Source organism: Gallus gallus, chromosome 17 (assembly GCF_016699485.2).
Source record: "Gallus gallus isolate bGalGal1 chromosome 17, bGalGal1.mat.broiler.GRCg7b, whole genome shotgun sequence".
Taxonomy (NCBI): domain Eukaryota; kingdom Metazoa; phylum Chordata; class Aves; order Galliformes; family Phasianidae; genus Gallus; species Gallus gallus.
The window spans coordinates 920,748-948,487 of record NC_052548.1 but is presented as its reverse complement, the minus strand read 5'-3'; the positions used below and the strand labels follow the sequence as shown (position 1 = coordinate 948,487).

General features: G+C 42.0%; 1 protein-coding gene and 1 long non-coding RNA gene across 6 annotated transcripts; one reads left to right on the top strand and one right to left on the bottom strand.

Annotated features, from left to right (window-relative positions):
• Nucleotides 1-11: 11 nt before the first annotated feature.
• On the top strand, nt 12-27,179 carry ANKMY1 (ankyrin repeat and MYND domain containing 1). Of its 5 annotated transcripts, none has more exons than XM_004945750.5 (16): nt 12-277; nt 1,033-1,179; nt 3,776-4,212; nt 5,156-5,372; nt 6,161-6,325; nt 8,535-8,593; nt 9,988-10,159; nt 10,322-10,462; nt 12,225-12,386; nt 13,049-13,156; nt 14,641-14,772; nt 15,574-15,687; nt 16,919-17,084; nt 18,485-18,551; nt 20,529-20,683; nt 26,871-27,179. In XM_004945750.5, the coding sequence occupies exons 1-16, from the start codon at nt 173-175 to the stop codon at nt 27,026-27,028; spliced, it is 2,505 nt and encodes an 834-aa protein (XP_004945807.2). In that variant the 5' UTR covers nt 12-172; the 3' UTR covers nt 27,029-27,179. The 5 variants fall into 5 exon arrangements, with proteins under 5 accessions (XP_004945807.2, XP_040505358.1, XP_004945810.2 ...); XM_025141452.3 differs by having other exon boundaries at nt 200-395; XM_004945752.5 differs by lacking the exon at nt 12-277 and adding an exon at nt 321-878.
• On the bottom strand, nt 20,120-23,576 carry LOC124417276. The gene is made up of 4 exons (XR_006931669.1): nt 23,533-23,576; nt 22,042-22,133; nt 21,760-21,895; nt 20,120-20,642 (listed from the first exon to the last, which is right to left on the bottom strand). It is a non-coding gene; the product is annotated as an uncharacterized LOC124417276 (long non-coding RNA).
• Nucleotides 27,180-27,740: the final 561 nt, after the last annotated feature.

Sequence of the window (27,740 nt, the reverse complement as noted above, 5' to 3'; positions counted from 1 at the left end):
CGGGCAGCCCCGCCTTCGGTGAAGCCGTGGCGGTTCTGCGCCGCCACCTCCCTCTGCGCCGCCGTCCCCCGCACGGCTTCCCGCAGGACCACCCCGCGGCCCGGCCCGGCCCGGCCCGGCCCCGCTCCGAGGCAGACAGGCCGGCACTGTAACGGACCCCCCGCCGGTCCCCATGGCAACGCGCCGGGCCGCGCAGCTCGTCCCGCTGCGGGGCGCCATGGCGGACGGTCCGCCCGGGGCCGAGCGCTGTGCGGAGGAGGGGGGGCGGCCCTGCGAGGTACTGCCGCGCTGCGGGACTGCAGTGCGCCGTCCCTGGACGTGCCCGGTGCTGCGGGTGGGGGCCCTGGGCGGCCTGAGCTGGGGGGAGCCCTGTCCGTGCCGGGCTGATACATCAGGTTTCCTTGCGCTGTTTCGTTTTCTTCCGTGCAATTGCGAGCACTGACGTGTGGCCGTGAGCCAGGGAAAGCTGCCACAGAAACACAGCCCGAGCCCGCTGAGAAGGGTCAGCTGTGGGCTGCTGCCTCGGCCCTCCTCGGGCCTGGATTGTGCCAGCGCCCATTGCTGCCAGTGACAGCACTTGGCCCCTTTCGTTCTGTGTTTACTGTTCACTTGTGATGTGAAATTTCATTGCTGCTTTCTGATGAGGAGCAAGTGCTAGTCTTGGAGGAGCGGTTGTATTTATTTATAAAGCATGTGGTGTCTAAAGGTTTAATCTCCAGCCGCTTCACCCACCGCTGGCAGCTGAGGACTTTATGCAGGGTTAGAGATGCAGATCAGCAGCAATCATCTGTGCTTTTTTAAAAAGACTTGACTGGAATTGTGATGGCTTGGTACAGCATGCTGCTTGGTGGAACAGTTCTGCCTGAATTTTGAAGCCTGTGAGTAAAATGGTCTTGAGATCCTTTGAGATCCTGAAATCTCTCCATGTATCAGTTTACTGCCCCTTGTTAGTACACTAAGAGCTAAATAACTACTTATTTCTGTCCTCTTGGTTAAATCATTCTTGCCTTTTTCATCTGTTCTGAATTACAGAGATATGTGGGACAGTTCTACATGGACCATCGCCATGGAAAGGGCATTTGCTACTGTCCTGATGGCTCCAAAATCCAAGGAGCATTCTATCTTGGCCGTGTAGAAGGCTATGCGACCCGGGAATGGAAGGATGGCAGAACATTTCAGGTAACTGAAGAAATGCTGTCCTACTGTTTTGATTTCTGCTCCTTTCAAAGTCAGTGTAAGTACAGGAAAATTGACTTTCTTTTTTCTTTCTTTTCTTTCTTTTATTTTTTTTTTCTTTTCAAACAGCTCTCTTAACCTCTCAGTGTTTTTCTTGCTTAGAACAAAAGCTTCATGCTTTAATTTGTGATTTAGGGTGTTCTTTTCAACTGCTCACCTTATGCTGTACTGAACTTTTGCATAAGAAAATATTGCAGGAGAGAATACGATGTTTTCTAAAATCTTACAGTCCTTTGTTTTCTCGTGTTACTGAAAAGTCTCAAGTGGGAGGAAATAACTCCTCTCCCACCCCCATTGTATAGTCTTTTCAATGGGGAGTTGATCAATAACAGCAATGCATTTTTTCTGAATACTTAGGATGTATTACTAACTATGGATTTGGGAGAGCTTTAATTTCAATAGATAACATACAGTCTAAAGAGGCAAATAGAGAAGCTTCAGATCATAGCCATACTTAGAATTGTACTGTTGGCAGTCATAGTTCTTTCCTCATGTTTCTTTATAGTTAGAGAGTTTGTTTGTTACTGAAGACATTAACTTTTACTCCAAATAGCTGTTTTGGTGCTGTGGCAACTCAGAATGAGCCTGCCTTGAGCAGTATGTGTGATACAGAGGTACGAGGCTGCTTCAGTTTGGTAATGCTCATGACTTACTGTCACAACCCGATCGGATCAGGGTCTCTGAGATTTTGAAATTCTCTTGTGCTAAATGAAAGTGAAGACACTGACCCATAGAGGTTTGGGTTGGAAGGGACCTCAGAGAGCATTGAGTTCCAAACCCCCAGCTGCAGGCAGGGTTACTGGCCACTACACCACACTCTAGATCAGGCTGCGCAGCGCCCCATCGTGGCCTTGGGCACCTCCAGAGTTGGGACACCCACAGCTCTCCAGGCAGAAGTTCCAGGACCTCACCATCCTCTCAGTGAAAAAATTCCCTGATATCTAATGTCAATCTCCCCTCCTTTATTTTAAAGCCATTCCTCCTTGTCCTCTCACTGTCTACCTGTATAATGAGTTAATTTCCCTCCTGTTTATAAGCTCCCTCTACGTACTGGAAAGCCACAGTGAGATCTCCCCGCAGCCTTGTCTACTCCAGGCTGAACACCCCCAGCTCCTCGGTCTGTCTTTGCAGGAGAGGTGCTGCAGCCTCTGAGTGTCCTTGTGGCCTCCTCTGGACCCGCTCCAACAGCCCCACGTCTTTCCTGTGCTGGGGGCCCCAGGCCTGGACGCAGTACTGCAGATGGGGCCTCACGAGGGCAGAGCAGAGGGGGACAATCCCCTCCCTGCCCGCTGCCAGCCCTCTGTGGGTGCAGCCCAGGGCGCTGGTGGCCTTCCGGGCTGTGAGCGCACACTACTGCTCGTGTCCAGCTCTTTGTGCACCAGGACCCCCAAGTCCTTCTCTGCAGGGCTGCTCTCAAGGAGTTCTTCTCCCATTTGTATTAATATCTGGCATCACCCTGACTCCGGTGTAGCACCTCACACTTGGCCTTGTTGAACTTCATTAGGTTTACATGGACTCACCTTTCATGTCTGTCCAGGTCCCTCTGGATGGCATCCGTTCCTTCTGTTGTATCAGCTGCACCACTCTGCTTGGTCATCTGCAAGCTGCTGAGGGTGCACTTGATTCCAGTGTCTGTGTCATTGATAAAGATCTGCATCCATAATTCACATGCAAGGTGGGAAGAGGGGGGATTCAACTTTTGCACTTACATTAACCTTTTCCTCCATTTGAGTCAGAGGTCATAGAGACCCTGTCTCTTACCACAGTGGTCATGTAAGTGTCTTTTGCAACAGGGGAATTTGCTCAGGTTTACATGAGGGGTAGAGCCATCCGCATCCTCCTATGTACCCTGCACCCTCTTCAGAAAGCACTTCTGGTTCCCTGTTCCAACTGCCAGCCAAGAACACAATTTCTGTTCATTCTTCTCTGCTAATCAGTGCCCCAGTGACTGAGACTTTGAAACAGTTTTTGGAGATTTTCTGTCAGACTTTACACTTGCCTGCCACAGCGTCACAGCCAAACTAAGGTACCATTGTAGGAAGATTAAAACTCCTCTCCTCTAGTGCTTTGTGACTTAGTGTATTCTGTTGGTGTCTCTGAGCATGCCGTTGTGAGAAAATAAATTGCTATCAACTCTATTTTCTGTGTCAGTGCAGATGTGTATCAGAGGTGCTTGGTTTCTATTTGGAAAGTCTAACTGAAAATCTATCCTGGCCTGTCTAATGAATCCCAAATTTGTCATTGAGTAAAACTAAAAGAAAATCTTGGCTGGGAACAAAGTGGTCAGGAAGTTTAATCTAAACATTATATCTCACTGCTGGGGGCCTTCCATTGCTTGTGAGCTTGAAGATGTGTTTGCCACTGAATGTGCCCAAGTGAACGTGGGGCTTTGAAGTCCAGAATGGCTTCAGCTGTTGTTTCTGTGTCAAAAGGAACTGGTCCAGCAGGGCCAGAACTAGCCAGATTAGTTGTACTATCAGACTGCTGTACAACATGTTTGATCTCTGATTGATACTAATGAGCTTACTTGTTTCCTAAGGGACTGTACAAATCTGATGAGCGATTTGGACCAGGGGTTGAGAGCTATCCAGATGGCCGTCAGGACGTTGGCTTGTGGCTTGGAAATCATCTCATTAAACTATGTACTGAAGTACCTGGTTCTTTTTCTGTCTTGGATTATCCGGAGCACTACAGATATGTTGACGACAGTTCTCAAAGGAAGTATATTTCTGTCAAGGAGGATCCTTTTCTCCGTAGCTACAAACATCTTCCTTTTGATGACAAGGATATTTTCCCTGAAGGTGTTCTTGCATATTCTCATAACATGGATCATCTTACCTTGACTCACTCTTTCCTGGAAGGTTGTGACGCTCATTACTTCGAGAACACCACAGAGCTGCCTGAAGAAGACCCTTGGCCTGTTGCAAATGGAACACCTTTGCTAGTTAGGATGCAGATGCATGCTTATAAACACAGGTAATACTTGATGATTTGTTTATTCTATGTGGATTTTTAGCAGTTTTTTAATCAACAAATATTCATTATTTCAAATTTATATTGCATGATAGAAGCAGTGCACCAGATTTTTTTTATGGCTTTAAGATTACAAGTTGGATTTTTAAACAAAAGCAACAAATAATATATTAATCTCTCAGTTCACAAGTCCTTTAAGTTAAGCCTTGCTTTTCTCCTGGCTACATCTATAAAGTTGGTCTCATTAATTATTTGCCAGAAGAATTACTGCAAGTCCAGTTCTGATAGCAACTGGGAGGCAAAGGCTGTAGAATCCTGCTAGGAATGACCACATCTGTTTTGACAGCACAGTGTCTTCTGTAAAGATGTAAATACAAAGGAGCACAGTGCCAGATTTTCAAAGAACTGGAAATCTGGCCACTGGTACCTTTTAGAGGTCATCCTGACTCTTGTTCTCCTCAAGGCAATACAAAATAAGCTGCAGCTGGGCTACGGCTAACAGCTAACAGCTAACTTGGTACCTGTACTGCCGTGGGCAGACAGGGTATCTGCTTGTTTGCTTCGCTGATGGAAACGCAAGCCACATATGCATATTTCATTGTCCTAGTTACTGCAAGTGATGGAAATTTAATTGTAAACTGAAGTCATGAGTGTGCATAATTAATTGGTTAATTGAAATAATTGGAAGTTAGATTTTGTTTTCTTCTTCTAGTAGATGTTTGATGACTGGATATTTGAACTCCTCTTTAGTTACAGTCTACATGCTCCTGCCAGCATTCTGTACTCTGGTTTGCCTTTCAGCAAGCTGATGCTATCTGAAATAGATCTTAAAATGATCACTGGCCTTATTTGTCCATCCTTCTCACCATTATGTTTTAAACTGCTCTAGTGGTCAAAGTATACCTACGTGCTTAAATGTGCAGTGCTTTTCTCACTCTTTTTCTAGGCACTGTCAAACAGAGTTCACTTCTGATGTGAAGCTCATTCTCAGAGGAGTCCGCAGTAATTATGGGCCTCCAGGTCCCAGGGAACTTACCTCAGAGCAGTTAATTCAGAAGGCAGCAAGAGGAGATTTTGATGGAGTCTGTGAAGTTCTGAGGAATGGACTGGCTCATCCAGACGTAGCTGATAAACAGGGATACACTGCACTTGCTGCTGCTGCTGTAAGACCCTAAGCATGGCTCTACTACACAATAACAACATTCCTGCTATTGTAGGCTGAATAACATGTTGGTCTTGTTTTGTTACAGAATATGAAAGGAATGCTCAGTAAACAAGAAAAACAGAAAAGAGGTGTGGCATGAGTAGTGTCTGTAATGATTGGTATCATGCCAAACCCCACTGTAAATCAATCATCTAAAGGAAGCCCTTCATTAACGTTAAGTTTGATTTCAGGTTATGATTATGCATTGGACCTGCATTCTTGGATAGAACTGTGCCCTTATTTCTTCTCCTAGCTGAAATCAGAGTCAGGTGGAGTTGTTTTGTTTTTGCTGAGAAGTGGCAGTGCCTAGAATCCATGCATGCACAACTTCAATTCCTGTAGGAAGAGCATGAAATCCACCCTCCTCTAATCTTTTTGTTTGTGCCCTTTTCAGCTTCTGGAATACGTGGCATTCATTACAAATTGCTAGCAAAATCAAGATAATAATTGAGAACACTGTTTTTCTGTAGACATCTTGGTCAATTTTAGTATCTTTCTGTACATAAGTCCTCCCTTGTTCTCATAAAGAAGGAAGAAAAAAGGGGAAGGGTGTACTTGAGGACAGAATTTAGCTGAAAGATGTATATTTTGGACCCTGTAAGACATGGTTCTATATTGTGTTATTATTTTGTGGGAAACATACATTTGAATTAGCTGAACAGTGTAAAGCACTACTTAAAAGCTATTGTCAATTCTTTTAGTGTCAAAAGCTGGAATTGTGCAAGTGTGGATGTTTCCCCTCTACAGGTTCATTCCCACCGTGATGTTGTGAATCTGCTTCTTGATAGCGGGGCTGATGTGAATAAGTGTAGCGATGAAGGATTATCTGCTCTCTCCATGTGCTTTATTCTCTATTATCCAGAAGAATCTTTTAAGGGTAATATTGCTGAGATGAGCTTGCACAGTTACCAGGTTTGTTTCTGTCCAATCTGACAAAACACAGTGTATTATATCCTCAGGCTGTAAGCTTACTTTTTAAACTTCTGTGTAGGAAAAATGATAATTTATGTGCATTTTTCACTCTAATGATGCATAGTAATCCTTCCTCTCACTGCTGACTCTGAGCTTAAAGGACTTGGCTTAGTAACAAGCTTTCTCTGCAAGTGAAATAAGGCGTTGTATCAGTAGCAGAGATGTGAGGCCATGTTTGCTTGGTGTTTCAGACAGTGAAGATGCAGTGAAGTAATTAGTGGGAATTACAAAAATGTAATTAGAACAGTTGGAGGCAGGTGGGTCACCTGGTACTACAGAGTCATCATTGAGGTGGCTAGTAGAAAGCTCATCAGAAGTCTGATTGCTATGGGGTGGATCACAAAAGGAAAACTCCAATCCATCTGCTGCAATGAAAAACACCTGCTCTGAATCATCCTATCTACGAACATGCATCTTGTAACAGTGCAAACCTGGGAATAAAAAAGAAAATGAAAATAAGGGTGTCTGGAATCACCAGCCTGGATGAGAAAATGGATAAGAAAGGGGCCTAGGCAAGTAGGAGCTGCATGGTCTTAGCAGTATTTCAGTGGAGGCTAGAAATGGAACGGTACTGCTGAGATGTTCAAAAGAAACTAGAGAGGTACTGACCCATATCCTATGGAAGCTTATTGGAAATCAAGCACCAACCTATGGCATTCTGTGATGGTGTAACTGCATCAAGACAAGGGAAGAGACGCTGATACTGTCTATCTGGACTTCAGAAAAGATCTTTGACATGGTTCCACACAACAGCCTTCTCTCCAAATTGGGCAGATTTTGTGTGTGGGCTGTTCAGTGGATGAGGAACTGTTTGTGAGATTGTACCCACAGAATGGCGGTCTCTGCTCAATATCTGGATGGAGATTGGTGACAAGTGGTGTCCCTCAGGGCTCAGTACCAGGACTGGTGCTCTTTAACTGCTTTTTGACAGTGGGACCTTCAAAGACCCCTTCAAACTCAAATGATTCTATGGTCCTATCATCTTTGGTTGTTCTGAAGTCCCTGTTCCAGTTCCAAGAGGATGTCTAAGTGGTAGTTCATTGCCAAAGTTGTAGCATTTTTATGGGAAAGGAAGAAGGAGAGTGAGAGATGAATATACAACAGGTGCTCAAAACTTCACAGAAAAATAAATGTAAACTATTACCTCTCATTTTGGAGATAATACCAGGTGATTTGGGGGAGAGGATCTTTCTGAAGAAAGGATCTCATCATTCTAAGAGGATCTCATTATGAAAACTTTTTTCCTTATACCTAATCTGAACCTACCCTTCCTGAGTTTGTAACCATTACTGCTTCTCCTGTGGTTACATTCCCTGAAAAAATCAGCATTGGTGAGGCTGCACCTGGAGCACTGTGACCAGTTCTGGGGCTTTCGTACAAGGGAAACATGGGCATACTTGAAAGAGTTCAGTGGAAAGCCACCAAGATGATGAAGGGACTGGAGCAGCTTTACTGTAAAGAGAAGCTGAGGGAGCTGGGATTGTTCAGCGTGAAGCAGAGGAGGTCCAGAGAGAATGGACCTCCTGAATGTATACAAATGTATACAAATATGTATACAAATAACCTGGAGGGAGGGTGCAGAGAGGGCTGATTCCAGGCTCGTTTCAGTGCTGCCCATGGACAGGACAAGATGCGGTAGGCACAAACTGGGACAGAGGAGGCTCCATCTAAACATCCGGGTGCACTCTGTAGTGTGGAGGTGTCAGCCACTCAGTTTGGTGTCGTCTACAGACTTGCTCAGTGTGCACTCAGTCCCACTGTTCGTGTCGCTGACAGAGTTGTGAAATAAATGTTAAATACCTGCAGATTTGGAAACACAAGTTTAGTAGTTCCTAGTTCAAAGTTTTCACACAAATGAATGCAGGCTGAAAATCTGTGAGTGTCTTGTTTTATTTCAAAGATTTTTTTTTTCTTTAAAGCCAGGTGATGGATGCTGGAGGAAGCTTTATCTCTTCTAAATGTGTTTGAGTCACCAAGGAAGTTGAGCAAGAAGAATACTCAGCTATGTTTGAGTATTATTCTTAGTTTTTAATATTGGCTGCAAATTACTTCTAAAAGATCTAAACATATTCTATTATAACTCTATGCTGCCCAGCTTTCATTTTAGTTTTGTAACCTGTTTCTTTTTTCTTTTTTTAATCTTTAAAAGTGGAACGAACGATCAGAATCCTCAGAAGCAGTCAGTGTGGCTGAGAGTGTAACCTCAGAGTAAGTCTTGCACTTACTCTGTAAGCACTGTAAATGGGAGACAAATTCTCATAAACCTTTTTGTGTGGAAAGAAGGTAGTAGTGTTTCACAGAAGTGTACATCCATTGCAGGGAAAGCGATGTTATTTTTTTTGTATATATAAATGGGTAAATGTTCTCATGCTGGTGGAAGACACTCGTTTATACACTAATAGTTCAGGCTGGCAGCAGACAGAGACTGCAGTTGAAAAGTGTTGCTCAAGCAAAGGGCATCATGCTTGGGTGAGACAAGGTTTCTTGTTAGCATAATGTGAAAAGCTGCTACGTATGCAATGGACACGTGCAATGTAGTGCAAATGTGAGGAAGGAAAATAATTAAGTCACTCATAGTCTTGACTCCATATGAACTTAATGGTTGTTTTATGCAAGTGTCTGTTCATTTGTATTGACTGAAATGTGGTCCAACTATTTTTGCTATGTGGATCCTTGAAAAGGCCACATTCTCCCCTCTGTTTTGCTGGCAGTCACCAAACATAATGACATTTTTGTGCTGTGTTTTGTGCTGCTGTAGATCATTCTGCTATGTTAAAAATCCCAAAATGAAACTTCCTGATTGACATTGACCTTGTCTCCTTATTTCTGTGGCATATCTTCCCATAAGTCTTGTCTGAAATGTTGTGTATATTGATGTTGATTGGTATATAAAAATCCATGATGATTGGTATATAAAAATCTATGATAAGTGAATTGAGTAAAGCTTATTTAATACTATGCCTGAAAGGATGAGTCTTTGCTGAGAATGCTTTGCAGTAGAATTTCTGGGTGACCTCCAAGTGCTGTTTGCCCTTTAGAAAAAAAAAAAAAAAAGTGTTTTTGATGGTGTCAGGCTTTCTTTGTGGGATGTGTAGATAGTTATATGTCATGGAAATGCAGATTGTCCTAGTCTAGCCTAACGCCTGTTCCAGTTTTTGTGTAAGGGAAACATTACAGCCTTGATTCCTTGGGGTAGATGAGTTAGGTATGACTGAGGAAAGAACCTTCCAGGAAGCAGGAATCTGTTCCTTTGATTTAAAAAAACTCCAGTGTTTACAAGTCACAAGTGAGTACCTGGTGGAGGTGCAGAGAACCTTGCCTAATTTTGCCTGTCTGTTCCCATAACAGACTTTTCGTGATCACAGGGACTGCTTTTGCATGCTGCACCTTTAGCTCAGAGGGCTGAGGTGCACAGCAAGTCTTTTCCCTCTTCAGGTCATAATGTTGGGTGTTGGTGTAGGGCAGTTGTGATGCCATGTCCTGCCTCTGCAATGTGGCAGTCTTCATTTCTATTATCTGTGGTTCATCTTAGTGTAGTAGCTCTTATAATTTTCTTGGGAGGTGCTAATAAGTTATTCTGGTATTTTTTATGTCAATTTTAGGCAACAGAAGAGATGGGAAACAATCCAACTGCTGCTTCGACGAGGTGCAGATCCCAATGTCGCCTCGGTCCCATCACACCTTCTCTTCTTTGCTGTTAAAGCTGCTGATGCAAAGGCAGTGAAACTCCTCTTAGAAAAGGGAGCCAGGACTGATGTGCGGCTTCCATCCAAGGTTTTACTGGATTGTAATTCATAATGTCTGTAACTGTCAGTGAGACACAGCATGGGTGAAGAGGGAGGTTGGATTGTTCTTCAGGGAAAAAAAAAAAAATTGGCACTGTTTGAGTCCTGCTTGTGATAAACAGGAGTCTTAATGCTGTGTTTGTGTTTTCAGTTCCGGGGTTTATCTCCTCTCCACATAGCTGCCTCTATTCCTGGGGAGGAAGGAGTGCAGATAACAGAGTACCTCCTGAGTTCTGCCCTAGATCTTGATGCAAGGGCAGAAGATGGAAATGAGGTATATGGTCCAGACGAGGTAAGTTTCTCTTTCATCTCATCTTCTTTCACCTGTTAAAGTTCAGACTGGAGGACAGAAGCAGGGAACTGAGCTTTCTTCCTTCTTGCAGAGAAGTCTTTGCATTTTACTGGACTAGCTTTTAAAAAACAAGAAAAAATCATGTGAAGTTGATAGTATTGAGTTGCATTTGTTACTTGAGATATTACTTTAAATCCTGTGATTATGTGATTTTTATTACAAGAACAGTTGAAAGATTGGGAGGGATCTCTGAAGACTGTGTAGTCCAATACCCCTGCTCAAAGCAGGATCAATTGTAGCAGATTGCTCAGTATCTAGTCCTGTTGTTTTTTGAGTGTCTCCAAGGCCACCTTCTGTGGACAATCTGTTCAGTGGCAACATTCTTTCTAATGCAGCCCAGGGTGCTGTTGACCTATGCTGCAGGGGTGCATGTTGACTCAAGTTGAACCTGTTGTCCACCAGGACTTCCAGGTCCTGCTCTAGAAGGTTTTTTTTTTCTATCTGTTCAGTCTCCAGGTTGTACTGGTTCCCTCTGCACAGTTCTCCAGCCTGTCCAATTCCCTCCGAACAGCAGCAGCACTGCCTGCTGCGTCAGCCACTCTGCAGTTTTATATCATCTTGCTGAGTATGCACTCTGTCCCAGCATCAAGGTCATTAAGGCATTATTATAGTATCTACCCTAGAGGTATCTATAGTATCTGCCCTAGTATGTACCATGGGCTACAGCACTGCTGGACTTCATGCTGCTGATCATAAACCACGATCCACCTTGCTGTCTGTGAGGCAGTATTGAATGCCTTACTAAAGTCAAGGTAAAGAACAATGGCTGCTTTCTCATCTTTCACTGAGCTGCTCATCTCGCTGTAGAAGGATGTGTTTGTCAGGCATGATTTCCCTATTGCAAAGCTATTTTGATTGCTCCAAATCCTGAATATGTTTGGAGATGGCCTTTCAGATTTTTCCATCAGCTTCCCATATGCTGAGGTGAGGCTGTCCAGCCTGGAGTTCTCTTCAGCCTTGCCCATAATATAAGAGAAGTGTTTACTTATTTTAAGTCCTCAGTAACGTCTCCTCAGAGGTAAGCAGGGTGGCCTTGTAATGACATTGTCCAGCTCCTTAGCATACCATCAGGTCCTATTCACTTAAAAAGGAGTTAGCTTGTGTAACTAGTCTGATAAAATTTATCTGACCGTGACAAGGGCTCAGATGAATGTCTGTAGCACAAGGAGATTTAGGTGGCTTTTTCATTTTGTATTCCTATAATTTATCTGTAAGTAGAAATATTATTCAATTGCAGAGTGCCCAGACATTGTGCAGGTAAGATCTACTTTCTCAAATATATATATATATTTTATTGGTCTGGAGAGCCTATAGGCATAGACCTGAAGTGAATGACATATGGATGAATTTGACTCAAGGAAGGCCCCTTGTGCCTAAAAGCTTGCTTCTTTTTTTTTTTCCTGCATCCCACACGATATAATTTGGCCCAGTAAGTTGTCTTCTGTCTCTAAAATTTTTTTTCCATAGACTACTCCAGTGGTTTTATTACACTCCTTAGTGTGCACTCCTAAAGCAGTCTGGCAGATGAAATCTGAATGTCAAGAAGAAAGCAGAAAAGGGGGAGCAGTGGATTTTGTAGTGCTGAACAAGTCTTATCTATGTTTAAGATCCAGACCAATGAGTAACCAGAAGGGCTTATTTCTGTTAACTTGTCTTTAAGCTCTGTTACAAATAGGCAGATAATTTCACTTTGACTTCTCAGCCTCAAGACAAAGAAGCCAACATGTCAGGTGATGTCACTTTGCAACTGAAAAATGAAGCAGGACCACCACAAGAGTACTTTTCCTCCTATAATGGTCCTGTCCCAGAAGAAGGTGGGAGGACTGCTCTGCATATTGCATGCGAAAGAGAGGGTAACAGTGAGGTAAGAGCATAGCATTTGAGGTTCTGCTGTCCTGAGTAACAAACTTCGGTAGTGAAGACATTTCATCTCTGAAGTTGCTGATTCACTTCCAGAAATGAATTCTTTTCCTACTGAACTATCGGTGTTGTACAGATCAAAAATCTATTCACATGTAAGGTGAAAAAGTTTTTTAACTTTGGAGTTCCATTTGACAAGGGAAACTCCTTTATTCAAATTACTGTTTGTTAGTTGGCCATAAACGTTATTATCCACAAGGCCAATTTGAAGATAGGCAGTCTTAGTTTTGGCATATGCTAACCTCTGTGAACTTGATTTTGTACGGTTCTTGTCATAGATTTAGGATGCATGCACTTGGAGAATGGTATTTGAGAGAGAAGACATACTTCCTCAAAAGAAAACCTACATATTCCCTCTCGTGGCAGGGTTAGTGACATTTGGGAATCTGGTTGTTTATGTTTGACACCACTGTGCTTGGGCTCTCAATCATAAGGAAACAGATATATAATTCTACTATAATATCACAATTCATATGAAAGCTTTAAATGTGTTTTTTGCTGCTTGTTTAATTAATTACACTATTATTATGATGCTGATCTGATATTAAAAAATTGACTTTATTATGTTCTATTTCTACTTTTTTTCCATGCCACCTACCTACAAAGCATGCCAGAGATGTTATCCGTCTCCTTTTAATGCATAAGGCAAATCCAAACACGTTGTGGAGTGGCCATTCACCACTTTCCTTAGCGATTGCCAGTGGGAATGACTTGGTGAGCATTTCAAAGTATCTTCAGTTTTTGATGCCTTCCTCGTTTCTGTATGCCTTCTCTGCCAAACTACAAAGTGCTTGCCGTCGTACATTTCTAGCAAGAATAACGTTTTTATTTTTCTTTTAAACCCACGGGTGTTTCATGATCTGAAACAGAGGAGTCCTAAATGACTATAGTATGAGGTAGCCATAAATACTTGGGTAGAATTCAGAAGGGCTTAATATTTTGATAAATGTATTCATTTTTATGAATTCCTGAGAATCATCTTACATGCAGTCTCCCTGCCCAGAGTGATCCAACCAACCAAATATCAAAACACTTGTTTATGGGTAGAAGACAAAAATGTAGTCATTGGCGATATGTGAAATATGGCGATAAGAGCAAAGATAAATGATCAGACTTCAAAATGATTTTGGTTGTAATGAGACTTAGCACTCCACAAATGAGGTTTGTAGTTCACACTGTAGAATTCAGTGTGTGAAGTTAGCAACTATCTTCCCAGAGCAAGGAAATGACTTTCCTCTGCCCACATTGGGCCCCTGTGAGCAGGTCCACAGCTGACACCATGGTGCAAGAGAAGATGCACATCCAAACTAGGTAATAAAGCAGATGTGTGTGTTCACAGAAGATCCACATCTCTATGTTGGAGTGAAATGGATTTGAAAGGTTGACTATACAGTGGATCAGGAGTTGCTGGATGGCCACAGTCAGAGATGTGGTCAGCAGCTTTATATCCAGGTGGACATAGAATCACAGAATGGTTAAGGTTGGAAATGATCTCTGTAGGACATCTGGTCCAAGCTCTCTGCTCACGCAGGAACACACAGAAGAGGCTGTCCAGGACCATCTACAGATGTTTTCTGAAGATCTCTGAGTGGGGAGACTCTACAGTCTCTCTTGGCAACCTGTGCCAGTGCTCCAACACCTGCACAGTCCAGGATTGCTTCCTGCTGTTCAGATGGAACCTCTTTTGTTCCAATTTGTGCCTGTTGCTTCTTGTCCTGGCACTGGACACCAATGAAATGAGCTAGGATCCATCCTCATTGTGTACACACAAATAATGTCTAAAAATACTTTGATAAAAGACATTGATACTATTGTCTGTAATGTCTATAGACATTATCTATTATTAGATACATCCTGAGCCTTCTCTACTCTAAGCTAAAGTGACCCAGCTCTCTCAGTTTTCCTTATATGAGGTGCTTCAGGCCCTTCCTCATTTTCGGGGCTCTTGGCTTCTCTCCAGTGGCTTTGTGTCTCCTGTAATGGGGAGCCCAGAACTGGACTTAGTACACCAGGTGTGACCTTACCAGTGCTGAGTGTATGTCCCAAATCTGTGACAAAAACTAGTAGATATTCCAGGTGTACTGTAAAGCTTTAGGGCCTTTGCTGATGTGGCTGGATTCTAACTTTCCTGATGTGGAACTGTCAAAAATGGTTACCTCAGCCACTAATTTGTCACGTTTGCATATGTACATTTGCAGGCAGTGGTTGAACTCCTCAAACGTGGGGCTGACCCAAATCTGCCACTAAGTGGAGCAGTAAAAAGTGCCCTCTGTGCAGCTGTCAGTACTGCATATGAACACCAGAGAACAACAGCACAGAGGACTGCTTTGGTGAGAAAATGTCTTTCTTTTTTTTTAAATTTATTTTAACTTCAGAAAAAGCAATGATATTTGTCAGATGCATTGAATTCTCTTTCTCTTTAATTGGCAAGCAGGTTTTGTTTTTGTTTTAAAAACAGTTAATATATATGTATTCCAAGTGCTGTATGTTTCTGTCCTGAGGAGCAGGGTATTTGTGTGGCCATTGGTTTTATGTTTGAGTGAAGAGGATGACAACCTCCTGGTTTAGAAAAGAAACTTCATTAAAGGCAAATAGGGTTACTGTAGAACTCTGTAAGGTCTGACTGTTGCTTTGTTTATAAACACACCAAACATTCACGTGAAGAGAGCTGTGTTGTGTTACTACAGATAGTGGAATCCCAACTTGGGATGAGTGCATTTTCTTGTCTATGTTGAGGTCAGTGGCAGTGTTTGGTTGTGTGAAAGTTGGAATTTTTCTTCTCACGCCAGAAAGCACAGAGCTGATCTCATTCAGAATGCAGGTGACAAAGGCTGCATTTCAGGGAGCTGGCAGGGAGGTGACTGCTTCATCTATTGCTGCAAGATTCTGAGATATCCAGAAACAAATATCAACTGCCTGTGAGAAGGCTTTACTTAGAAAACATGTTTAGATTGTCAATCCATCAACAACTTCAACGGAGCAGAAGAAATGTGTAGTTTGATGCACAAAGCAGTCTCACAAATTGATGTTAAGCTCTGATACTCAGTCCTGTCTCCTCAGATACAGCACGAAGGAGATTTTTTTGGAAGCTTTTATTTTTGCTGGGATGTGCAATGGTTTCTTGTCTTCAGGTTGATAAGCTGCTTGAAGCTGGCGCAGACATCCTTGCACCAGTGACTCTTCAGGAGGGAAAGAGAAAAGCTGTGGGAACTGCTGTTGACTTTGCCTATTATAAATATTATCAGGTATGACTTCTGTTTTGGTCTTGGAAAATACAGTGTTCTTTGTATCCATTCAGATATGTGGTCTGCTTTGTCCTTACAATTCATGTGAGGGCAGCCTTCAAAAATGCTCATTGGAAATTTGCTGTCTCCTTTCATTTGTTGTGATACACCTTTCATTGCTCCTAAGCTGTTGACCATTTCAAGTCTGAAAGTCTCTTAAGACACTCATCTCTTAAGAGACTCATTCAGAACTGAATTGGAAAAAGTTAAATGTAATCATAAATTGAGACATTAAAAACAAATGTCACATCTGTTTCTGTGAGGCTACAGTGAAATCAGGAGAAGGTATTATATGGTACTATATATATGATTATTATATATACCATGATATTATATATATAAATAATAATAATATGCAGTATATATTTATGATAATAATTTGAAGTGTGTTACAAGCTATGAAAATACCTTATCAATCAAACCTTATAATAATGAATTAAAAAAATAAAAAATAAATAAAACATACATTAAAATATGTATGTATGCATATGTATGTTGTATATTATCTATAACATATTTTAAGTATATTTGCTAAACAAATTGAATTATTTATTTACTACATACATGAAATAGAGTTGCATTTAGTAATTCATTAGTTCCTTTCAAAAGGGACTTTACTGTAGTATAGCTAGTACTAACTAATCTTGCTATGAATACATTTCTGCCTGATTCTTTTTTTTCTGGACTTACCTGTTTCAAAAAACAACCCTTGAAAAAGCCAAGGATTCTTTGATGGTTCCAATTGGAAGCAATTCTGCCTTTAGTCATATGATATATGTATATCATATATATAAAATAAAATATACATATTTTTATATAGCTTTCTTATGGAGAAACGTAACAGTGGGCGAGCAGTGCCCTCTAGATGTCTTTCCATTTCCAGGAAGTGTCTCAATGCTTTCACAGGTGCTGGGAGAGGAGCTCTGCAAGATGAGGGCAGCTTCCACCTTAAGGAAACATTTTAAAACTTTTTTAGTAGACTAAACTTTTTTACTGAGCACTCACAAACTGATAAGCACGACAACCACAACTTCAGACCTGGACATGGAGCTCCTTATCACAGGTGGAGCTCCAAGCCAGGATCTATGAGGGATGGTGCTGTGCTTTTGGAATGGGTTGGTTTAACTTTGAGAAAACTGCATTAGGTTTAATGCTCCCATACTTAAGTGGGTTAACTCATACTGTGTTTCAGGACAGGAGAATTGCCAACACACCGTACCACATGCTGTCAGCATCTGAGCAGGAAGTTTTTCAAACACGCCAGTCGCTGCTAGAGCACATTACAGCAAAACTCCGTGAGCATGTCATTCTGAAAGAGAAAGAGTGGGATCAAGAAGAGCTGAGAAGATCCAAGAAATGTTAGTTCAAGCTTTAACAGTATTTCAGGATAAAGGGTAGCATCAACAGGTGTGGAGAGGAATTTTCTGTTATAATTCCAGTTTTGCTGTTTGAAAAAGGAACTTGGTAAAAACTGTTCTTACATATTTGATAAGGAGATGTTGGGGTTCCTGCAAACACCAAAGGGAACAAAAAAGACATGGAGGAAGAAATTTCAATACGAGCTTAGTGCCTGTCTGTTGCTACCTGTTAAATTCCTAATGAACATCTATTACCATTTATTAATGAGTGATTGAGGGAGCTTGCTTTCCTAGCATCTCTTTTGTTCTAATGCTCTAATTAATGTATTAATTAGAGTAATGAAAATGAACATATTAAGATGATCTGAGTGGTCTTCCTTAGTACTTCTCAAATGTTTCCCTGAGGCTTAGAATCTAGATCTCCTGATCCCAGTCTTTGACGTAGATGCATCACACTTGGAAAGTGACATCTGAATATCAGATTGTTACCTTTGCAGTAACAAACTTTGCAGGGAAGGCCCTACAGGGAGGTCTGGACAGACTGTTTGCTGGGTTGAGGCCAGTGGGGTGAAGTTCAGCAAGACCAAGTGTTGGGTGCTGCACTTTGGCCACAACAACCCCATGCATTCCTACAAGCTTGGGGCAGAGTGGTTGGAAAGTTGCGTGGAGGAAAAGGATCTGGGGCTGAACGCAAGACAGCAGTGTGCCCAGGTGTCCTCCATACTCAGCACTGGTGAGGCTGTGCCTTCAGTACTGTGTTCACTTTTGGGCCCCTCACTACAGGAAAGACAGTGAGGCCCTGGAGCATGTCCAGAGACAGGCAATGGAGCTGTGAGGGCTCTGGAGCACAGTTCTAGGGGGAATGGCTGAGAACTGGAATGGGACAGTTTGGAGAAGAGGAGGCTCAGGGGAGACCTTATGGCTCTCTACAACTCCATGAAAGGAGGTTGTGGCAAGGTGGGGTTGATCTCTTTTCCCACACAGTAAGTGATAGGACACAAAGGAAATAGGCTAAAGTTGTGCCAGGGTTGGTTTAAGTGGGATTTCAGGAAGAATTTCTCCACATAAGGGGTTATCAGGTGTTGGAACAGGCTGCCTGAGGGAGTGGTGGAGTCACTGTGCCTGAAGGTATTAAGAGCAGTGCCGTGACGTTTAGGACATGGGTTAGTGATGGACTTGGTAGTTTAAGTGGATGGTTGGACTTCAGGGTCTTTTCCAACTTAAATGATTCTATGATTCATTGACAGAAGATACATTCAGTATCTTCAAGATTTATGCAGTATACAGTTCACCTAGTAGTGCGTGGTGTGCCAAATTTTTAACAAAGGTTGATTTTGACTAATATTCTATTTCTCTAGTTGGAACACTGATTTTTGCTCTCTGTTATGTTGTTGTTGTAGTGGATTCAGCCATTCATGTATGTGCTTCAAAGAAAAAAGAGAGGAACCATCATGAGGAACAGGGGAGGTAGGACAGAGATATGCACACAAGTATTTACTGTTCTTAGTCTAAAATAACAAGGCCTGATATTTTCCACACACTGCCATTTTTGTCTTTTATAATTTTCTGTTCATCTATCCAGTCTTATCAGCTGCAGTTACCTTCTTTCTCTGATGTGATCACATCACTTCACCTTCAGACTCTCCCACAAGAGTCAGCATAATATTCAGTCATCTTGTGGGAAGCAGTGTATCTGCATGTTTTAAACTGACTCATGGCATCAGTACCATAGAGTACCATGCAAATGCTAAGAAATATGCAGCCATGCTTTTGAGAATTGGTTTCAAGACCGTCAAGAAAAAAAATCAATTTTTTTTTGGTGTATTTGCAACTCCATTTTCAGTTGACATGAATACATGACATGCAAATTTTAAAATGGAATGCGTAGACTTGCAATCAGATATTCAACAGAAAGAAAAATCTGATCACATCTCATTACCAGAATGTTACAAGCCCTCTCTTACCAGAGAGAAAAACCCCCTTCAAACTTCACAATCAGCCTTATTCATGTCATTGCTTTTTGGCAGTACATACTTCTGTGAACAGCTGTTCTCAAGGGTAAAACACAGGAAGAGTAAAATTAGATTAAAAATCACTGATGACCAAGAGTGCTCACTGAGAACTGCAGCCATGGCCATTGAACCAGACCGACATGTTAGTTTCAGAAAAACAAGATCACATATCCCACTGGTTTTATGGCATTGTAGCTTTCTCTTTTTTTATGTTTTAATTAAAAAAAAAACAATTTAAAGGTTTTATTGCTTATATACTTTAGGTTATGTATGAGGGCTGCTCTGAAAGTGCTGCCTCCTGTTTTATGTTGGCCCACAGTGTCAGAAACAGATGTTGGTGGGATGGCAGCAGAGGCTGAACCTTCCCACCAATATCCCATTGTGTTGTTGCTGTGTGACAGATGGCACCAGAGGGGCGGTGTGACAGAACGGTGCATGACATGGGGGTGCATATGGAGCAAATATATGGAATTGAATTCCTCCATGCAGAAAAATTGCCAGTGGATGCCATTCATTGACACTTGTGAATGCTGATAGAGATCAAAGGGGATGTGAGCACAGCAAGATGTGGGTGGTGCATTTCAGCAGTGGTGACAGTGGTCACCTCTGCCAGTTCACCACTGGTGAAAATGCAGAGCTAATGGTGGTGACTATGTTGAAAATTTGTGTTTTGTAGGTGATAATTTGCTCTATCAGTGTTACTGTGCTCATTGTAGCTGTTGTAGACTCCATAAAAATAAATAGGAGGCATTACTTTTGGAGCAAGCTACGTATTGTATATGTGGCCCCAAACAATTCCTCTTCACTCAGTGTGGCCCAGGCAAGCCAGCAGGTTGGACATCTGTGACAAAATGAACTAACAGAAAATCTGGAAGGTTAAAGTAGCACACAAAGATTTTACAAATAGACCTCAGCAATGACTTACAGACAGAGGTGAAGTCTCAGTGCAACCTGCTTGCTGCTGTGCAGGGATAAAGCAATGTATTTAATAGAGACTATCACGCAGCTGGAAGGCTATAACAATTTGGTAGCATATAAAATTTATTCAGTATTGCCTGTGAAAGCTATGAAGTATTCAGATGTATCTTAGCTTTTAAGAAAATAACAATTGTATCACAAGAATGATGGTTTTGCATGAGTAGCCTTTGGCTTTGTCTTACATCTAATCCTGTCAGATTTCGTAAGCATAGAACTATTTGGCTTGGACAGGGCATGCTAAGGAGTTCTGTGCTGTAAAGAGTTCCTAAATTCTTAAAAAAACTTGTAAGAGCAGAGCCCAGCTTGCAGTTAGATCTAACAGTCTGCTTCCCAGTCCCACCAGCACCCTTAGTCCAAGTACTCTTCGTTTTGTATTCCAACTTTAGAATAATAATCAGGAATAAGGCTAAAAAGAGCAATAATGTACTTTGTTTGACAACTACCCTTGTTCCAGGCTGCCCATCTTCAAATACTGCTATCAGTGCGGACGTTCTGTTGGTGTCCAGCTGTCACCCTGCAAACGTTGTTATGAGGTCTTCACCTGCAGTGAGGCTTGCAGAAGGAAATCCTGGAATGAACGACACAGTCTTGAGTGCTCAGGATTGCTGGGTAGGTTCAGCCACCATTGCTGTATCAGCATGGTGGTTTGTGTATATGTAATAACCTGGACATGCCTTCCTTTGAATGAACTATTCAAATGCATTTTATGATGAAATTTCAATAAGAAGGTTCATTTCATTTACTTGAATGTTTTGGAAAACCACCAGCTTTAAGACTGACACAAACCCACAACAGAAGCAGTAGAAGACTAGCACAGAATCACAGGGTGGTTGGGTTGGAGGGGACCTCACAGAACACCCAGCTCCAACTCCTGTGCCGTGGGCTGGCTGCCCCCCAGCAGCTCAGGCTGCCCAGGGCCCATCCATGGCCTGGGGCACCTCCAGGGGTGCCAGAGATGAGTTAATTATCTATATCTGTATATATGAAATTGTACTACCTTATCAGACGCTCACATTGAGTGAATGAGGATAAATACAGAACAACTGTCATCCTGTGACTGATCTGTCTTTTAGTGGCTGTCTGAGATGAGACTTTTATGTAGTCTGGATACAGGTAAAACCTTTGTGCTAGAGATAAATAATATCAAATGGATGTGCTTACCATGATGGGGCTCTGAGTATCTTTTAGCGTTTTTTCTAAGCTAGTGGCATAACTTGGCAAACAAAATGAGACAGTCAAAGCAAGAGAATGAAATGCTACTCCAATCAGTGAGCTTTTTTCTTCATCTTCAAAATAATAGTGAATAATAATAAAATGATAATGAAGAAAAACGGTGTTCAAAGCATGATATGCTGTGTTCAAAGCTGCTGCAGTGGTAGCAAAATAAAGATGAAGAATACTGGGCAGGTCTGATAAATTACAGCCAAGGCCACAAATAGCAGAGATTTTACCACTTAAATGGAAATGTGTTCCTTCTATTTAAAGATTCTGATTTGAGAAAAAACAGAATTTTCCTAAAATATGAAAAGCTTAGATGTTTGATAAAGCTCACAGACTAACAAGATGTTTGACCTTTCTTCATAAATGAAGTCACTGCATCCATACCTTTCTGTTGAAGTGCACTTGGCAAAGTGCTGCTAAGTCTAATTCGTTCAGTGTGGCATTTATTGCTTAGCTTCTCTTACCCTCAGCAGCCGGAGGCTGTGTGAATGAGATGATGGGTCTTCACCGTTGAGTTGTGAGTTGTGTTGGCTTCCCTGTAACCCACTGACATTCATATGGCCCAAGCTCTCCCTGTTTTCTACAGTCCTTCTTCTTTACCTTTGATAAAGCAAACAGAAAATGTTATTGAAGAAAACTGACTATCTAAGTTGATGGGTTTTTGTTGTTGTTTTACTTTTGTTATATAGGTATATATAATGGACAGTTTTGCATAAGGAAACCACAGTACAATGTGTGATACTTACAACCACGGTGGGAGGGTTTCTTCCCATCTGAGATCAACATATTGTCAAAATACTGACTGAAGGAATGTTTAGTGGAGAGAACAGACATCAGTCTAGGAAAAATAGAGGGTAATATGACTGCTGTACATTGAAGGACTTAAACAGGAAAAAATACATTATTTAATTTAGAAAACAGAGTTGTATTACTTTGTCTTTAAAAATGTAGCGTGTCAGCACTACAAGTGGGTACGTGAACTAGACATGACAAAAGCTACTGCTTCTTAATACAGTAATCCCTGCCCTGCATGGCAAACATCAAAGAGATAGTTCTGCTGGAAAACAAGGGTGTTCTGTAGAAAGGAAAAGTGGAAAAACAGGAAATGAAAGAGAACCTAGAAAAAAAATCCAGGAAGAAAGGTCAGAGTATAGAAAGAAAAATAAGTGGCATGAAATAGAAAGATGGAGCAGAATACAGGCAGTAATGATGGGAAATGAACATAGAAAGAAATGGTAGAGGAAAGAATGGCAGGTAATAGGGAATGCTATTTAATACACAGGTATAGGAAGAAACATCAGACAGTAGATGGAGACAATAGGAAATGACAAAGAGTAGATAGGAATAGAAAAAAGTGATGGGGAATGGAAGGAAGTGCAAAGAAATGGCAAGGAATAACAAGGAAGAACAGGAAGTGGATGTGTTGCACAGAGAAATGTGAAGCTGAAGCAGCTGGCAGCCTTTACTGGGCTTCATGCATAAGGTTCACTAACAACAAAAGGGGTTCAGTAGATCAGCAGGTAGGATAGGACAGCCCATCTGCTCAGGAGAAATGTGAGCCCCCACTGAAGGTGTTCTGACACACCATAGATTGAACCACATCCCCAGGGCCATTCCTTTCACTTGTCTATAGCTCCCTGTGACCCCTAAGCTGGCTGGTGATTGCCACCTCTTCTCATTGGGTACTACTACTAAACCACTTACACAAATCGGGTGCTGGTGTTAAGCATCCATCTGGTATCATGGCACCCAGGTTGGCCCAATGTGAAAGTGGTGCAGTGTTTAGCCTGGAGAAAAGGAGGATCAGGGACACCCTACTGCTCTCTACACCTACCTCCTACAAAGGAGTTTGTGTTGATGGAGAGGCTGGTCTCCTCTCCCAAGCAACAAGCGATAGAAGAGGAAATAGCCTCCATGATGGGAGGTTCAGGCTGGATATTAGGGAACATTTCTTTACTGAAAGGGTTGTAGTAGTGGAAGTACTGGAACAGGCCCATGGAAGTAGCTGAGTCACCATCCATGGAGGTATTTAAAAAAACATGTAGACATGGTGCTTAGGGATATGGTTTAGTGGTAGATTTGGCAGTGCTGTAGGTTGGACTTCATGATCTTCAGTTGTAATGCAATGGAAATACAATAATGACAGCAGAGCAGCAAGTTCCCAGGCTGCAGAAAGTGAGGATTTGCTCATATGCAACAGCTGTAGGATACAGAAATAAAGAAAAGAAGCTGCTTACCTTCAGATGACCTCAGGTATGCAGGGATAGCCAGCAAGATGCCCTTACTTCCACTGCCAACCCTTAAATGAGGTCTGGGAAAGGGTGGATCCTGGCTGCAGCCCTTCTGTCACTTAGGTGCATTGCATGCAGCTGAGCTCCTTTGGGTTGGCCCTGCCTTCCCACCAGGTGCTCAATCACTGCTTCAGGCTGTGACTTAGCATTTTCACTGCAGCAGTCTTTTCCAAACTAAGCCGTTTTATGGTTCTGCAAATGTGCAGCATTCCTGCCATAGATAGAAAAGCATATGCAAAGATATGTGGGAATAAAAGATTATAGGAAATAGGGAATGATAGGGAATAGATTGGAATTAGCCAAGAAGAGACAGGGAAATTATGGAGCAGAAAGGGTGGGGAACAGAACACAACGATGAGAACAGGAGGAATAATGGCTATTAGGGCTATAGTAATAGGAACAGAAGAAATACTTGTGAAGACTAGCTAGGATTAGAAAGAAGTAAGTGAGGTAGAAAAGAATGATGAGTAATAAAGGGAATGACATGGCTTCAGGGAGGAGAGTACAGGCAGTCACCCTTCTCAATCCGTGGGAGCTTGTGGAGCCAATTAATGCTGGAAAATTCCAGATGTGTGGATTTCCAGTCAGCAAGGATATAATGTGGAAAATCACACCTAACCAGCTTGATAGGTTCTTACAGTGAGCTTGATGGATGAGAGGAGAACAGAGGAGGTTGTTTACCTCACCTTTATTAAGGCTCTTGACATTGTCTTCTGTAGCAAATGTTGTCTTATCACAGACAAAATGTTGAAGTTTGGGTTAGAAAAGTAGACAGCAAGGTGGACTAAAAACTGACAAAATGACTGGGCCTAGTGTGTGGTGACCAGTGTCAAACAGTCCGGATGGAGCACTGTACCACTGGTGTAGACACTGGGGCCAATAGTATTTAACATCTTTGTTAATGACACCAGTGACAGAGTGTGCCTTCAGCAAGTGCGTAGATGATAAAATTGGGAAGAGTGACTGCCAATCTAAATGGATGCATTGTTAGTCAGAAGGACCTGGACAGGCTAGTGGAACGGGAAGAGAGGGACTTAATGAAATTCAACGAAGGGAGATGAAAAGTCCTGTATCTGGGGGGAACAACTCCATGAGCCGATACATGCAGGGGGTGACCAGATGGAGAGTAGCTCTTCAGAAAAGGACCTTGGGGCCATTCTGGACAAGCAGACCAGGAGCTAGCAGCAAAGAAAGCCAAGAACATACTGGGCTGTGTTGGGAAATGCATTACCAGCATGTTGAGAGAGGAGCACCCCCTGCTTAGCATGGCTGAAATCCTGTTGGGATGATGGTGTCTATGTTTTGAGCTCCCCTGTGCAAGAAAGATGGGCTCAGTGGAGTAAGTCCAGCAAAAGACGACTAAGGTGATTAATGGCTTGGAGTGTCTGTCATGTGATGAGAGGCAGAGAGATGTGAGATTCACCATCCTCAATGTGAGGAAGATGTAGTGGGATCTTGTCAATATGTAGAAATACCTGATAGGAGTGGTTAATGAAGATGAAAAATTCTTCACTGTGACAAGACCAGAGGTGATAGAAACGCAAAACACACAAAATTATATTTGAACACAAGAAAACACATTTTTACTGTCAAGGTGGCCAAATGGTGACACAGGTTATCTGGAGAGGTTGTGGAGTCTCCATCCTGGGAGGGCATCAAACCCTGACTTGGACAGAGTCCTGGGCAGCCTGCTCAAGTGGTCCCTTCTGACCTCAAGCATACTATGTTTTGTGATGAGAAAGAAATGAGATATGAATGGGAGTAGGAAGGCAAGAAAGCATACAGATAGAATGGTGGAATGAATGAAGAGAAATACAAAGGACATGACAGGTCCAAGTTTGATTTACTGTAGCTGCAGTGTGTGAAATGTTTGTTGTTCATAGTTTGATACTGACAGGTTGATACCTTCAATCTTTTATCATCTTGGGGACACTTGAAATGGTGACTTTTGTGGCACACACCAGAACCGTTTATGTCTGAATAACTGATTGCTGTTAAAAAATGTTCTGAAGGAGATGCAGAAAAACCGTTGCAAAGCATACTGCCCCCAGTTTGGTAGGTGGATCCTGGTGCTGTACAGACCAGTGCTAATCCATCCAACAGCAAATGACATTTTCAAGGAGTAGAGGAGCAAGAACTCTCCAGTGAACTTGTTACTTTCCCCATCAAGAAAAGGAGCATAAGATCCAGAAAATTATTTCAACATTTTTCAACTTGCCTAATAATGTTTTGTTTGGAGGGCTTATTTTAATTGTCCAAGACATTATAACTGAAATCAAACAAAGCAAAACAACCCCGCTGGTACCTCACAGAGTAGCTAAAATTCATTCTTAAAAAACAAAAACAAAAAACCTAAATTTTAATACATATAACAATTCTTAAACATTAGGTAAAGGTGTTCACTCAAATGCCCAACCAAATAGACCTCATTGCACACAGTTGTTCAGTATTTTTCTCACAATAATGTGTAGATTTATGTAGAAGAGTATCATCCCCTTTAATCATTGACAATGTAGTCCATTCCCTGTGTATCCTGAAGTGCCTTTACACACTGTTCTACTGGTGCTAAAGAGAGTGTGACAGCCTTACCTATGGCTGTGACCACTCTCAGTATGAACTTGAGGGAATGTCAATTAATGATCATTTTGGTGGGAGAATTAGAGCTATATTTTTAAATGTGTTTGTCCCAAGTCCAAGTGATGATTAGAACATACAAGCTTACTTAGGTGGAAGGACTGCAGCATCACTAATAAAAGCACTTTTCTTCTCAAGCACTGTGTTCCTTTCTGGTTAATTTTTGTTTGTTTATTTGTTTGTTTTGTTTCTTCTCTCCAATATAAAAAGATGTGAAATTCCCTAACCTAGACAGACTCGAGAATTTCCCTAACTTCCATCAGTTTGAGCCATTCAGTCTGTTGCTCCAAGAGTCTCTGATTTCTGCTCCCTTTTTCTACTTCCTGTGCTTTTAATTGTGGCATAATACAATTAGCATTTACTTTGTACCTTGTGAGAAAAACTCAATGTTTAACTAAGTCCTGAAGTAATTAGCAGCATTAGTAGCAGGTTTAGCAGTTTCTAAGATGCTTTCAAGAAGCAGCAAGCATCAGCTGCATGTGGTCAGTTTGCTGGGAGGTTTATAGGTATATAAGTAGGTACAAATAGTGGACTGAGAGTTGTCTGTTAAAAATGCACTTGGGCCAAAATAGGAATATTCTCAAATCTTATACCCAGTTTATTGTTCCAAAAAAAGCAAAGCTCACTTTGTTTTTTTTATTTGTTTTCAGAGAAGAGTACCATTCAGACAGTTCCATCTGCAGGCACTGCAGGATGCAAGAAGAACATTGTTTGCAAAAATGGAAGAGAAGTGGAAGAAGAAAAGAGAGGTAGAGGAAAGAGTAAGGTTAAGACTAGTGGAAGAGAGACTCACCAGAAAAATGACTGAATTGTTTCAAGTGCCACTTACTATTGTGTGGCCAAGTTTTAATGCAGTTTTCTTTCTGCATTGTACTCCACTTCTAATAAGATTAAAAGTGACACAATCTGACGAGCTTTGAGGAAATAAAGAGAAAGCATCTTTCCATGATGCCACACGAGCTCAATGCCATCAAATCTGGCGTGTGTGGGATGTGGGTATATGCATGTTATGCTTGATCTAACATGCTAGTCCATCTCCTAGCTCTTTGGCCAGGTAACCAAATGAAAGCACATCTCATGGCCTTGCACAGTCTTACATTTGCCTCCTTCTATTATGGATACCAGTGATACTCCATCATCTTTCAAAGAGAGAGAATTTTTAGATGAGCATACATCACGAATGCACCTACTGGTTTTGTTAAACGGCCTCCTCATATTTGTGGTGTTTGTTATTCCTCATAAGCAATGATGGCAGATGAAGACCCCTCAGTTCCTCTGTTCAGCATCTCCAAGTCACAGGGAAAAAAAAGTTGAGTCACCGTCCCTGGATGTGTTTAATAGCCGTTTGGATGTGGTGCTCAGAGATATGATTTAGCAGAGGGTTGTTAGAGTTAGGGTACTGTGGTTAGGCTGCGGTTGGACTTGATGATCTTTGAGGTCCTTTCCAACCTGAGTAATTCTATGACTATGATTCCATGAAAGGACAGCTGTGGCCAGCCGCGGCTGCGCGCTCTGATTGG